A 15472-nucleotide genomic window follows, 5' to 3' on the forward strand; every position below is an offset into this window, starting at 1 on the left:
TAATCCTCTTACTCTCACAAACTGCTAGGGTGGACTCCATATTCCACTTTTTTTGAGCTGCATGCAAGTGTGCATGTGCGCAGTATGTAAATGTGTATTTATAAGCACATCTGTACGAGCAGGATTCGTTGTCAAATTCCTCTACATCAGCCCTAAGTGTGTTGACAATATCTCTAGAGCTGTTTGAGTAAGAATTGCTCCCACTGAATTGCTCTGTGATCGTCCCTGCTCTGTGCGCCAATGGTTTTATGTCGTACTTTAAATTTGTAGGCAATTTGGATGGTCATTTTGTTTCCACGGCTCTATTACTGTGGCCCGTATAAACACCTAAAAACACACTAAACAAAGATTGATCACTAAATGGTTGACGGGCGTGCTCGTCGTTGGTTCACTTTGTGAAACAAATTATTTTCATTGCTTGTAGAAGCCTCCTAAAACTATCTGCCTCACTTCCTGACTGTGCACTGTATGCAAAATTAATGCGGTATGATAGAACACAGTCAGTGCACATGTATTATGAAAATAGTTTCCATGCACAACTGAGTGTAGGTGAACTTTGAGGTCACTGTGTGTTACAGTTCTTGCTGTGTGTATATTTTCAGTGTTTTTAAAACTACTTTTGAGGAGATAAATAACCACTATGTTTTTTCCTGCAAGTCAAGCAGACTCCTCTGTCTAATCTCTTAATTCTACTGGATGTCAAGAAAAACTGCCACCTCTCCCTCTCATTGTTTGCTGTTTATCCCTGCCCTTTGCCTCCCATTCCTTTTGTTTCTCTTTTAGCCTCTGTATGTGTCCCCCCCACTTCTATTGCTGCTTATCCTTCACTAAAACATCTCTCCTCCTACACTTTGCTGCCTTCTTCTTCCCAATCTTCACTGGATTCCTCCACTTTGATCCTGTTACTGCTGTTTTTGTCCCCCCCCCGCACACCTTTTCACTTTTTATAATTTCACGTTCTTCCCCCACCTCTGCCGCTTATCTCTAAAAAAAAATCTTTCTCCCAAATTTGTCAAACCAATTTTCTACTTCTTGTCCCCCCTCCACAGGGATGTGAGGCGTTTGGTGGTGGCCATGTCAAGAGCCAGACTGGGTCTGTACATCTTTGCCCGGGTAGCACTGTTCCAGAACTGCTTTGAACTGACTCCAGCCTTCAACCAGCTCACTGCCAGACCCCTGCAGCTGCATATCAGACCACACGAGTACTACGGCCAGGAAAAGCCCGTACGTAAATACTCATGCATGCTCATGCCTGTTTGCTAAAGCACAATATTTTGAACTGAGCTTATAAAACGGTTGCCCTCTTCAGCATCCCCCCCACCTGCCTCCCATGCCACTGCTGACACACACCCCTGACTGTCTAATCCAGCCTCTATATTCTGAATGGAATCTTCATTCCTCTTGGTTCTCTAAATCTTACTACAGCTTTAGCCACAGGCCCTGGTATCTTAACAGCATTCTACACAAGCCTTCTACAGGCATGGGAAACACAGACTCAGCTATAATTAACCTCCAAATGTCAGAAGGCAAAACAACTCTCCCAAATCCCACCAGGCTACTACAAGACGGCTGTTGTCTGGACTTTGTGTTTCACTGACTGGCATGTGTGGCAACAGAGGGGTCAAAAATACCCCAGTAGCCCGTGACACTTCCTCTGACACTGGAGTGTTCATTCCCATGAGGGACAGCTGTTTTGGGCACACACACACACTCACACACATGTGGCCACCTCTATCAGTGAAACCCCTGCTGCTTCCATGAAGATGCAGATCAAAATTGTGTCTGGTATCACTGGAGCCGACCTGTCACGAGGTACTTAACAGCGCTGATTCAGGGGCAGTTACAAAAATAAAGGATAAAGTGTTCTCCATATTCGACACACACACACACACACATTTACAGCACTATTAGGGAGTACAGGACAGATGGTAAAACAAGATGTCTAATCACATTCACGCAGTGATGTTGTTGTTAATGACGCCAATAACGTCACACCCAGTTAAGTTTTATGGCACTGGAGCCATTAATGCACTCAAACTGACATTGTGTCCACGGGGCCTCTGTGAGCATCGCCCCCTTTATTCAGGAGGTAACAACCCAGAATGAATATTCTCCAGCCTTCCTTTCTTATTTAGGTTGAATGATGCTACATACTAATGTTGGGTGGTATACCGGTTCTTCCCCTCTCGTTCGACCACTCACTCGATACGAGCACACACACTCAACCGTGCCTCTCTCACTGGAGCAGGAACACTCATGCATAAAAAATACCAGTACTATTGCATACTAATACTTGATCAAATTAAAAACTCAGTTTTCATGGTATGTGAGCAGTGATCACTAGAGGCAGCAAGCGTCCAACTACTCCATTGCCTGTAGAGACCTCCAGCGAGTCGTGTGTGACGTAAACAACCACCGTGTAATTCACTACAAAAAAAAGTACCACAGCGAGAACTAACAACTTCACAGTGGTTACACTTTTTTTCCAAAGATTTTAAATGGCTTCTTGAATTGTGCACATCACAATGTCAGTCTGGAAAAGATGCAGAACAGTGCAGACTCTGCAAATTGACTGCGGGAGGCAGTTAAAAGTTTTGTATCGCAAAGTGAATGCCGACTGAACCAGTGCAGTCTTTCTGTTACTCACCCTTTATTTGTTTTGTTTCTGCCTCTCAGAGAGATGCCTCAGGGCAGCCTGACCAAATTCTCAAGAACATGCCAGAGATGGCCAACCTGGCGTACAATATGTACATGCACATGATCCAGACATCCCAGAAGCACAGACAGGTAAGAATAACTTTGAATTTTAAGTGTCAAAGATGGGATATAGTTCTATAATGGTCAAAACAACCATCAGTACAATACAGTGCTGTGTCATGGTAATATGCACTTCCCTGGCAGACATCTGCATTTAACTTTCCATAAAAACTGTTATATTAACTGTTCCTCTCTCTCCCTGGTCTCTGTCTTGGTAACTTGTAAGAGAACTGTTGGAGCTGTACATGTGGAGAAGACTAACACATGTATGAATACATTTCCCTTTCCCCGTGTAGCAGCAACAGCAGTCAATGGCTTTGCCTCCGCAACAAACAAAGACAGCTGCTGCAGTCGAGAAGGCACCAGCGAGTTCTGAGGACCAGCAGGAAGAAACACCCATGGAGCAGGAAGAGCCAGAAGGAGAGACGGCGAGCTGTGAGCCAAAGTCTGAGGACACCAGTCAGAAGGAGGAAAATACTCCGAGCCACGCGAAGATGCCGGAGCATCCCGGACGAGACAGTGACAGCGAAGAAGAGGAGGGTGGCGAAGATCAGGAGAAGTAAAGAATCTTCATATGGGACTGCTGTTTAAATTTAAAATGCCTCAGCTATTGAAGGGACCAGGAACTGTCCTAAAGACAAGAGGTAGTGATTCTGAATTTTTCTAGTGTCAGAAGCTAATGATGTCTCATTTTCTACAACATTCAGTTTTTGTATTAAAAAAAAATATTAAAAACCTTCATTGTCCGTGACATGTTTTTAAGAACATTTGCACCTTGAGGTCTCTAATCTACAGATCTCAGTTGCACGCACACACTGACAGACAAACACAGTGTAAAAGTTGATATGTATAAGCCATGTTAAATTGCTGTCATGACACTTCTATCCATTTATCTGTTTCCCTTCTCTGATTAAAACACAACTCAGATCTGATTGGCTCGGCCTATTCCCGCTGCACAAGCTGCGACTAAGCTGCAATTGTAGGTCAGTCGCTTCACTCAAGGGCCTGTGTGCATGCTGGGGGATTTCAATATGCCCTCTGGATGTACACAGTCGCTCAACTCGCAAGCCTTAAACATCTTCTGCCATTCATATCTTTGAGTGGCACAGTAACATCACAGCGCTGCGCACAGCAGCTCGTATCAGCCGGATGACTGGGTTGAGCTTTGATGGCTAAATTAAAAATAAAGAAAGGTCATTCAGAAGCCAAGTTCCACACAGGACTAGACTTTGTAATTTTAATCTAAATCCACCCAAAAGTGGAGAGGTTAACACAGGCCACAGCCCTGCAGGCAAAAACACAGACGGGAAATGTATTCATTATCATGCACCAGAGGTTGATTGTTACATCATACCTCAGGCAAGCTGAGCAAACGGGTCAGCTGCACAGCTGCTCTCGCCCGGGCCGGTCTAAAGACCTGATGGAAAACCATGTGCTGATGGATGTGGAGAGACACATTTTCTGCATTCAGTCAAGTGTGGTGGAGCCCTGTTCTGTCTAACCCCCCCTCTCCACCCCACCCTCACCCACCCTCAAATCTTCTGACAGCACGGCACGGTGGGTCGAGCCTCGCACGAGTATTTTGTAGAAAGCGACGTCTCTGTTAACCGAGGAGAGGATTAGAATGAAAGGTCAGATTAGGGAGATAATCTGTCAGTTGAGGCTGCACCAGTGAGTCACTGACAAATGTTTTAGGGCAGGGAGCCCACAAGACTGACTCATGTTCTGCATCACATGATCCTTATCTATGTCATAATCTTTGACTGTTCACGCAACAGACGTGTACGAGTACCTCGAAAGTTTGTTTTTCCCACTTCACAATGTCCGACAACTCGTGACACGAAGCATGCCGTTTCCCGAGTCACATGAATATCTGCCTTGTGTAACAACATCCTTCCTCTCTTGAGCCTTGCACTCACTAACTTTGTTTTCCTCGCTTCGACAATTTGGCTGCCAGTTGTTAACCTTTGCAGCAAATTAGATCTAACTGGTGGGAAGTGGCCACGGTTCTCTGGACGTCTCGCACAGGAACTGGGACATCGCAAGAAAATAGCTCCCAAGCGAGAAGGAGAGCAGGAGCTGTCTCACACCAGAACCTTTCCTCTGCTGAAGGTGAACATGTCTTTTATAGTCACACGACAGGTATTCATTAGGTTAATGGTTACTTGAATCTCACAGGGACTAACGGCATGCAGAATAACTGTAGAACTTTTTACTTCATTAACACGTTTGCAGCTTTTAACGTTTGGTTTTTAAATGAATTTATGATGAAAAATGTCTTTTGTTCATGTCTTAATTAAAGTAGTAGTAGTAATTGTTTCATGTGAGTTTTTAATGTCATTCTACTCTTAAAATGTTTGCTTGTTAGCGGCTGATGTGTTTGATTTCTAGGGCTTTTCCTAAAATCATGGGGTTTACCGTGTGACGTGCTCGTGTTGAGTGTGTCATTTGTTGCCCAATCCTCCACGACAGTTAGGACACAACAGGAAATTACACACATAACGTCTAGAGCAGTAGTGAGTAAGTAGTTCCTCAAGAAGACACACGTGACCATTTTAACTAAGTTAATATTGCATTTCATTGACAAAGAGCAAAACTCTCCACTGCATGTCTATTTCTATCTATACTACGCATGCAATCATCTACCGAGTATTCTCGCGTTGCATAGCAATCCAATTATCACGGATAATACAATACGTGTGTTTTATTCCTTAAAATAGCAGCACATGATAATTCTGTCCGCCGTTCATTATCTGTGTTGACAGATAAAGTAATGCTCATTATGATCTCAGCCGATCTCAGCTATTAGTGGGTGACTCAGGTGCCAGCGCTGGTCTTCAACACTATGTAGAAATGGGAGCCACTGCGCGGTTGTTATTGCTCGAGGTTGCCAGCTTATCATGCTTTGTTAAGACCGCTCTCTAATCCTGACGAGCACATTCAGATCACCGACAGGACACATTTCAATCTGATAATCTGTCACCGAACAGGCATGTCTGCTGACGAGAGCACAATCGGATGCTGCTGCTGCTGCTGCTGCCTTTCACTCATGATCAAAAGTGCAACTATTGGAACTTAAAGCTTCAGTGTGTAACTTTAGGGGATTGTTGTTGTTGTTGTTGTTGGTAATTATTATTATGTCTTTATAAAGAGAAATAATGCATTATTTGTACACTGTGTCCCTCATCTGAAAACGGGCTTTGTCAAGCAGTACTGTTAGACCAGACAGAGGGAGAATGTGTGTGTATACAGCAGCAGAGCAGGGGCCAAAGTGGGAAAAGAAGCCTTTACCTCATTAAACTGCTGAACCACCGGCAGCGTTTGTGTAGTAGAATTCACTTGTTTGTGTTTTCATTCGTCCTCCGGCCTGTTTGCAGAGTGCTGTTTTGATGTTGCCTCCATCTGCCCATTTTGTGCTACAAAGAAATGACAATGAGTCAGAATTGTGTGAACTAATTTGACAGTACAGTTCACAAACAGAGACCTTTTGCTTTGCAAGTCATTTGTATAAGCACTTTAAGTGAAAGCTGTTTTTCCTTTAAGTCCAGAATGGCCTCGTGTATCTGGTGCATCGTCTGGCTGCTGATTCTGCTGTGCTTTGGCTGGCCACTCAGCATCACCTTAGGTGGTCTCTATGGCCTCATTACCCCGCTCACCACCTGCCTGGGCCTGGACCGGCTCTCTGATCTGCTTCTGGAAGGAGCCAACCTGGGCCGAACCTGTGCCAATAACATGAAACATGGCAAGCCGCTGTGTTAACATCTGCCCCGAGTGACCGCGAGTGAGCGACACGCGACGGCCAAAGGCAAGATGGGTTCTTTTTCTACACAGGAAATGCTTCACTTTGTTTGTTTGTGTGGAAACCTCCTGAGGTCGTTGGCAATCACTGAGAATTTATGTAACATAAAGGTCTGGAAAATGGATTCCTCTCTTCTGTTAACACGTCATTAACCGTGGATTTCACATTTTTTTATGGCTCTGTTTATGGAGGGAAGTAGGCGACGTGTTGGTTGTGTGCGTTTGCTTCATTCGCGATGACCCTGCGCGGAGAAGATAAGAACGGAAATCGCAGTTTGACAATGAAAATGCTTAGACTTGTAAATGACTGTATGGAAACTTATAATGCGATTAAACCTGCTTTGAACTTGCCCTCTGTGTTTGTTGACTGCCCGTGTTTGTTGAATGCGCTCGGTGTCTGGTTGGAGAATACATGCTGAGGGATTTTTAGGAAGGTCAAGGTAAACATTATAAATACTACATTGAGAGGTAGAGATATTAGAAAGATGTCTGGTTTTATTCAGTAATGTTGTTTTGTCTGCTTATATCTCATTTGAGTTTTTACATGAAGTAAATTCACGTTACACTTGGTTTTAAAGACTTCAGGTTGAGCCACTTTTAGACTAAACATGGTAAACTATTGACAAACTTAAGGAGTTTGTAGAAAAAGTTTTTAATTTTTCTTGAATGCAAAATTCAGGAGCCTTCTATATATTATAACTATCTTTTATACCATAATTACTGTATCACCTAATGCTGTGGTGGAAAATATGCCGAGATGTTCAGAGGTCAGAGCTCAGATCTAAAACGACCACCAAGTAGAGTCGAAAAAATGTTCGATTCCTCCTGTCAGAAAATTAGTTTTTTAACTTGGGTAAAGTGCAAGAGTAACAACACTTTTTTACATTATACCTAAATGTACTGCCCAGAAGCTCAAAGAAAATTGTTTCTTGAACATTTCCTCTTTTTTTTTTCCCTCTTCTTCTACCCATGGACCGGAAACCTCAATATCAAACATCATAACGTGCTAAAAATCTCTGAAAAAGTGGTTCAGTGACAACACCCTGAGGAAAAGGTGAACAATGCTAAGTCAAGAGCGGAGAACTGTGTCTGTAGAATTCACCCGGGACACTGTATTATACTGGATAATGTGCTTTCTGTGCCCTAAGGTTTGCTTTTAAATAGCACATTTACATTCACATTATATTATAATGTATAAAGTATACAGAGTGTTTCTTTAAAATGTGATTAAATGAAAGTTATGAAAGAATTACAATTATTTAGGTGCACACTAAGAGTCAACCCTGTTAACTTTGAGCCTAACACGATATTATATTGTTCTGCAATGATTTTTTTCAGGCCTGAGGTAACGCTGTTGGTGAGTGTTAATTGTTTTTGTTGTTTTTTTTTTACTTCTAAGCTTCTTTTCGTGTTTCAATGTCTGCCCTTTTATTTACTTCCTACAGTGTCGAGGAGAATAATCTGTGCCTCAAGTGTCAGTGTAACAGTCCACTTCAGTCAGTGCGTCATTATGTCCATTTTCCTCTTATTTAATGGCTCTTCTTCCTCTGCATTTCATTACATAACAGGTTTGTGTGCACATTTGACTGAAAAACATTTGCAGTTTATAAAATAAGACAACCTGTCTTTTATAAATGCTTCGTATGAAGGGCAGATGAGGTTATGAGGACAACTGGCACACGGTTATAAATGTGTTATTTGCTCTAGATATTACATTTATGAAGAAAATAAGCAAGATGATGAGAAAAGCTAAAGCCTGTTTAACTGAACTCCTTGGGTTGTGAGTGGCACCATGTAAAAAATAGCACAGGATTCAAGATTTACCAAAAATCTGGGTATAGCTCTCCTCGATTCTGCAGCTTGTTCACATTCGATTCATGAATATTTCATGAATATTTTCCCTCTTCTATTAAAAACCAGTTGGCAAATGTTCAAATGTCATACGAGACCTGATTTTTATTTATTTTTGGCTTGCCCACAACTGCTCCCAAACATCCAGGGGCTATGAGGCAAAACACATAATCCACAGATTTTAATTCAACTGTTCCTGGGTTTTTTTTAGGCAACGGGCCTTACAGCGAGAGAGAGAGAGACAGACAAGATTAGAGAGAGACAGACAGATTAGAGAGAGACAGAGAGAGAGGTAGCTGGTAGATTTTTCAGTGTGACTGAGATTGGATGAGGTAAAAAACAGATCTATGAGGCAAGCGGCGAGGAAGAGAGGGAACAAGTGTCGTCCTCCACACTCAATTAACCACATTCTGCTGTGTAATCTCACACACACACTCACACACACACACACACGTGTGCATGCAAACACAAAAGGTGAAGTGCAAACACTGCTAAATGGCTATGTAAGGAAATCTCAAGGTGCCAGGTGTTAAATTGGACACTTCTTCTCCTGTGTCCACAAGAGCAAGTGCTTCTCCTGGCATGTGGTTCACTAATGAGGTGATTATGGGAGTTTTTTAGAGTTGGAAAGTTTTGCAGTTTCAGTTTCATTTTAATGAGGTAAGAGTGAAAACACCACCGAGCTCCTCTCCACTGGGTTTTAGCAGCATTTCAATAATTAAAAACACAGACATGGGTGTTTTACAAGCTCCCCTCACTCTGTTCAGAATTTGAATCACATTCAAACAACACAAACACATGCTTAGATTTGATACTCAACTTAATAAACGACAGTCCTTTGCAGGATTTTATATTTAGAATGAGCATTTGGAATAAATATGTAAAAATGCATACCATGGCATTTGTTTGAAAGGGCATTTTCCACCATTTTTATCCATTTTTGTTTAAACACATATATTGTGTTTGCTAAACATTCTAGAATAAATCTATTATATACCTGTAAGTATTTTCTCTCTAACTGTGATCATATGGTCCGAATATTCTTGCTTGCATCTGTAATTCTTATTTTGTCTGGCTCTTGTTTACAGATTTAAAAAAACAAAAACATTTTACTGTGCATTTTAGGGGAGTGAGACTGGTTCACTGAAACTGAATCAGCAGATGTATTATTGTATTGTTATTGTAGTGCAGCCTCTGCGCTCTATGCTCCTGTAAAGAAACCAGCAGACTTACAGTAAGACTTAAACACGAGCCAACAGCTTGTCACTCAGTATTCAGAGCCTGGTCCAGAAAAGGGACATCCCAGATTTCACTGAGCAACATGCTTCATGTCTTCTCTCTGCTGTGACCTTTAAATGGCCCCCGACACTAGAACACAGATAAATCCGTCATGATGCAAAGAACAAAAGTGCTTTCAGACCATTTGTATTGAGCGAGCTTTTGATGAGCAGCTCAAACGGCCACGATGCAGCGTGGGGGACATTCCTGTATATGTGCACATTTATTGATTTAGGCACAAAACCTTGGCTGCATGAGGCAAATGACTTCCCCCTCAGGGTTGTTTAAAGGGTTTGTACTCTGTTTATGATGTGAAATTCCCATAGAAAATCAATATGTTTTTTGTTCGGGACACTTTTGTCCTTATTACCTTATCTCTGCTGCGGAGTAATGAGGCGGATCTCCTCAGGGGTTGCCAGCGGGGGGGGCACAAGGATTTAGTCTCAATAGCAACAGCTAAAGTGAGAGGTGCACTACAAGACTTTGAGCAGCCTTCAAGTGTCTCTGTGTCTAATCCAGGCACTGGCATCCGCCTTTCCTGGTCAACAAATGTTTTACTGTTAACCAATATCATTATATATAACCCAAGTTCTTGCCCTAGCAGAGAATAAACATAAAGATGTGATATGTTGGCACAAGGTCAATCTCTTTGCCCTCTGGATCTTAACACATTTCCATTGCTGTTAGGTGCAGGACTCAGGTTATATGTAAAGATGCTGTTAAAATGTAATATAGACGCTCACATGCTGTATCTCAGGTCTCCACAGATCGACTTCACTAAACTCGGGTAGTAAAACATTAGCATTCGCTGAATACTGGGGTAAAAGGATGTTCAAAGCAGACCGCAGCCCTCGCGTTCATTACATAAGACCAAAACAAAGAGTCACACTGCAGTGAAGGGTTAGGGCTCGGGGTCGGGTGACAGCAGCATATGATTCATGGCTCGCTGTGCCCTTTTGTCTTGTCCTTCTCGCGGTGGGACCGTCCACTGCTCTCAGCCAATGTTATTTTACAGCCTTCAGAGCTTTTTCTCTCCGTCTCTTCCAAGTAAACCGGCAATGTCGCTTCCCATGTCGACTCTGCTCAGGGCAGGAATGAAGAAGGAATGCGGCACATGTCACAACAAGGGATGTTCCCTTTGCTTTATAGTTCTGTTGTTGGGGAAAAAACTAATTCTATCAACATTGTGTGTGATTTACACTAAAGAAGAGATTACCATGACTTTTATTCCCTGAAAAATATCATAATTTAACTTTGATAGTATATGTAGGCCAAAGTCTTTGTGCATTATGTGATCAAATTTCCTCATTGAAAAAGCTGTTTTCGTGAACTGTAACTACATTTTTTTGTTAGGATTTCGCTCCAACTGATCAATAAGTTAGAAAATACTGTATGCAAATGCCAAAAAACCAAAAGAGCCTAAATTTTCATCTTTTGAAAACTATTCATTTGCAGACACAGCATGTTGCGTGGCCAGAACATCAATAACTTTAAAGGAAATCTCATTACAATAATGAAAACTCATTGATTTTATGGAAATGGCTTGCATTAATGCATCGGCAAACATAGCTTCTCATCTGCCATATGGTGAGCCTAGAAACAAGCCGCCATGTTACAACGGAATGTACAGGGTCTATATAAAATCGTAAAGACTTTTAGACTCTACTGATTTGTTGAGACGTTGTGCTCCATGTGTCCTGCCAGACTATGTATTATAAGACAATTATAGTTATCCAGATATTTATTAATTGTTAAAGGTCATCAAAAATCCAGCATGTTAGACTAAGGTTTGTAACAATAGTAAAATGTGTTTTGTTCTTTAAGTAATTAGGAGAAAGATGTGTTTCTTTGTTTTAAATCTTATTCTATTGTTTGAGGTTATTTGGCTGATATTGATGGTCATTATCTTGGTATTACTCGCCAGTATTCTGGTCATTTATTGACAGTTTAAAGGCAGCCTGTTATTGTCTCTTTGCTCTCTCTGCTGTCCTCCCTACATGGACAGCAGGCACACATGTCCACACGGGAGTTCCCTCTCCTTGTCATGCCATTCATGGAGTGGCTGTTGTCAACGGAGCAGTGGGATACCAAATATGGAGACGGGGTCTCACTGCTCAGCCCCATCTCTCATACACTTGTCTGGGTATAAATTGGAGCATCATGACAGTTCGGCACCCCCTGGTTCACACACTCAAGATCCAAAGCCTGGTGCTGATCTGGTGAGTATCTACATGGGCTGCCTGAAGGAGGACTAAATAAGAGCCAAACAGTGGATTTATCTATCACAAAGGGATGGAAACAGGATTTTTAACCTGAATGAAAGTGACTTTCATCTTTCACTAACCAATATCATCATCATCTAACTGAAACGGATCATCTCACCATATTGGCCTGTGCTCCACTATTTTTTGTTTTTCATTTGTGGATGTGGGATATTGTTTTCACAGCATTAACGACAGTGACCTGCAGCCAAGACCCTGTGAAAAACACTAATCCAATTATGAAGCATACTTATTTTGTTCTTATTGTGTGAGCATACATTAACTAATCGCAATTCCCTGGATAGATTGGTCACAACAAAACGACCTTGTGTTTGTTGTTTATTGTGTCGACCTGTGAGGACAGAACGATGTCTTCAATCACCCAGTTCAAACAAAACAGGGAGTTTTTCATGATTGGATCTAATAGTCCCACGGTGCGCGTGTGTGCACATGCGCCACCGTGTGTTACAGAGCTGATACCATGTGTGACGACGAGGAAACTACCGCGCTTGTGTGCGACAACGGCTCCGGCCTGGTGAAGGCTGGGTTCGCCGGAGATGACGCACCCCGCGCCGTGTTTCCTTCCATCGTGGGTCGCCCCCGTCACCAGGTAAAGTAAACTCTTTAAATCTTCCACAAAATATAAAGATAAATCTATGGCTTCGGGCGCATCGTCGGTGCGTAATTGCGCATGAGCATTTACGCATCAGTTTTTGAACTGATCTCTGGACATCCATAAAGTTTAAGTCTGCATGAACGAGTTATAATAATCCGCAGTTATCTGTCATCACATCATTGATACCTAGTCCTTGCTTTTATCAGGGCGTCATGGTCGGTATGGGCCAAAAAGACTCGTACGTCGGCGACGAGGCTCAGAGCAAAAGAGGCATCCTGACCCTGAAATACCCCATCGAGCACGGCATCATCACCAACTGGGACGACATGGAGAAGATTTGGCACCACTCGTTCTACAACGAGCTGCGCGTGGCTCCGGAGGAGCACCCCACTCTGCTGACAGAGGCTCCCCTCAACCCAAAGGCCAACAGAGAGAAGATGACCCAGATCATGTTTGAGACTTTCAACGTTCCCGCCATGTACGTGGCCATCCAAGCCGTGCTGTCTCTGTATGCGTCTGGACGCACCACAGGTATGATGACACCGTCACCACCAGGCGCCAGTGAGATTGTGTTACGTGAGTTAATGCATGGAAGTGAATTACATCTCTATGTATTTATCACTAGGTATCGTTCTGGATTCCGGTGATGGTGTGACCCACAACGTGCCCATCTATGAGGGTTACGCTCTTCCTCACGCCATCATGCGTCTGGATTTGGCCGGTCGGGACTTGACAGATTACCTCATGAAGATCCTGACCGAACGTGGCTACTCTTTTGTCACAACCGGTGAGTGAAGAGGACTGAGAGCGTCCACAGTGACACAGTAATAAAACAAAAATGATAAACATCTCACAGAACAAACAACAACAACAACAAAACAGAAGTGTCGTTTTGGAATAGTTATACGCTCATCATTTTGTAATATCGAAGGAATATTATACTTAAACCATCTAATTTCTAATGCCATATCCAGTTTGGTAATACAAATTCTAATATTGCAGTAAAGGGGAGATGATATCACAGTAATACCATGTTGCTTCCAAATTAACATCCAGGTAATAGCTTGGTAATGAGAACTACTGCAGGTTACCGTCAGTGTCGCACATCAAAGTTGTGAATCAAATTGGATGATTATCAATGAATCCTCCATTATTATGTCCAACACACATTTCCCCTGTTATTACCTGGCTATTACAGAACTATAGAAATACAATGGTATATGAGCCAATATAATATTCAGCTTCTATATCAGTCCGATACTGATCACGGAAAAATTAAAAACACAAAATGATGTTAATATCGTATAAATTATTCACTATACACAGCCTGTAAAGACAGATGTGACCATGTGACATCATGTGACCAGATTGTGAGTTAGGAATGCACACTGTTAATTAGTATTTCCATATTATTATGCTACAGTTATGTTAAGTTTAACCATAAATGCCGTCATGCGAATGAAGCACATTTGACTAACTTTACGCAAACCTGATTCCCTCAGCCGAGCGTGAGATCGTGCGTGACATCAAGGAGAAGCTGTGTTACGTCGCTCTGGACTTTGAGAACGAGATGGCCACCGCCGCCTCCTCCTCCTCCCTGGAGAAGAGCTACGAGCTGCCCGACGGTCAGGTCATCACCATCGGCAATGAGCGTTTCCGATGCCCGGAGACCTTGTTCCAGCCGTCATTCATCGGTGCGTAAAGACGCAAACGCAAATCCTAATTGTGGGGAAGAGGGGTTTTTTTTTCCACCGCACTTAACGTATCCAGTAGGTTTAAGTGTATTTGGTATTTGAGCATGACATGGTTGTTGGTGCCAAACCTGGAGATCAGGAACTATCTGGCATTTTCACAAACATCTGAATGGTTTCCAAGATGTCTTGTTAATGCCAGATGAGAATGACCTGACTGCTTTGAAATGACATAAAGGCAACAGTGGCTCGAGTAACCATTCGTTACAACCCGAGTATGTAGAAGTGGTGGAACCTGGAGTGCATGGTTTACTTAAAATAGAGTGTTTATCGCTCACATTAGCGGTTGGCTGCCAAGGCAATACCATTAAGCGGAGGTCACAGTTCATCCACTTAATATTCACCACTTCATAACCGATAAATAGACATGAGTCATTTAAAGCATGGGCTCGTTGTTGACGTTTTGCGCCGCGGAGAGAGCAACTGCTGCGGGAGCTGTCCGTTTCAGCACCTGTTGGCGCAGCTGACGGCGGGAGTGAGGACTCGGTGAGCCTCACTGACTTGGCCTCTGTTTTTGCACAGGCATGGAGTCTGCAGGCATTCACGAAACCACTTACAACAGCATCATGAAGTGCGACATTGACATCCGCAAGGACCTATACGCCAACAACGTCATGTCAGGCGGCACCACCATGTACCCTGGTATTGCTGACCGCATGCAGAAAGAGATCACCGCTCTGGCCCCCAGCACCATGAAGATTAAGGTAACTTTGACTCACTATTTAATCACTGTAACCGCCAGAGGTCCACAGTTAATTAACATATTGTATGTGTTTGTGTCTTAGATCATCGCACCCCCGGAGAGGAAATACTCGGTATGGATCGGCGGCTCCATTCTCGCCTCTCTGTCCACCTTCCAGCAAATGTGGATCAGCAAACAGGAGTATGACGAGGCTGGACCCTCCATCGTCCACAGGAAGTGCTTCTAAGCACCAGACTGACTCTCTCTCCTCACTCTCCTGTCACCGCTGCTCCCTTCTGTGCCAAATTCCGAATTTTTTCTATTCGTACACACTGTCGTCAAATATTTGTTTACGCTTAAATGTATAGGTTTATAAATAAATGAGAATCGGGACATCCAACACGTCTGTCTTGATTTCCTTATCCCCCCCCCCCCCCCCCAAACTCCCGTCCTCCCTCATAGTTAAAGGTTATGAACG

The 15472-nt window shown here is 42.9% G+C and overlaps 2 protein-coding genes and 2 long non-coding RNA genes across 5 annotated transcripts in view; 3 read left to right on the forward strand and 1 right to left on the reverse strand.

The window, feature by feature from the left end:
* The window catches only part of aqr (aquarius intron-binding spliceosomal factor), a 43176-nt gene extending 39678 nt beyond the window's left edge, over positions 1-3498 (forward strand). The window contains exons 34-36 of one of the 2 annotated variants that reach the window (XM_058615276.1): positions 1050-1224; positions 2677-2787; positions 3057-3498. In XM_058615276.1, coding sequence (XP_058471259.1) covers positions 1050-1224; positions 2677-2787; positions 3057-3320 — 550 coding nt within the window. In that variant the 3' untranslated portion in view covers positions 3321-3498. Of the gene's footprint in view, positions 1-1049; positions 1225-2676; positions 2788-3053 lie in introns of both variants that reach the window. The other variant, XM_058615275.1, reaches the window with a different exon arrangement.
* An 812-nt stretch (positions 3499-4310) lies between these two features.
* On the forward strand, positions 4311-6906 carry LOC131444702 (uncharacterized). Its single transcript, XR_009233759.1, has 2 exons — positions 4311-4869; positions 6301-6906. It is a non-coding gene; the product is annotated as an uncharacterized LOC131444702 (long non-coding RNA).
* The window catches only part of LOC131444703 (uncharacterized), a 76766-nt gene continuing 67385 nt past the window's right edge, over positions 6092-15472 (reverse strand). Inside the window, exon 3 of the long non-coding RNA XR_009233760.1 lies at positions 6092-6173. This is a non-coding gene — a long non-coding RNA (uncharacterized LOC131444703). The remainder of the gene's footprint in view (positions 6174-15472) is intronic.
* LOC131444700 (actin, alpha cardiac muscle 1) lies at positions 11804-15394 on the forward strand. Its single transcript, XM_058615277.1, has 7 exons — positions 11804-11903; positions 12417-12555; positions 12768-13092; positions 13187-13348; positions 14064-14255; positions 14835-15016; positions 15098-15394. The coding sequence occupies exons 2-7, from the start codon at positions 12427-12429 to the stop codon at positions 15239-15241; spliced, it is 1134 nt and encodes a 377-aa protein (XP_058471260.1). The 5' UTR covers positions 11804-11903; positions 12417-12426; the 3' UTR covers positions 15242-15394.

Source organism: Solea solea, chromosome 18 (genome assembly GCF_958295425.1).
Source record: "Solea solea chromosome 18, fSolSol10.1, whole genome shotgun sequence".
NCBI lineage: Eukaryota > Metazoa > Chordata > Actinopteri > Pleuronectiformes > Soleidae > Solea > Solea solea.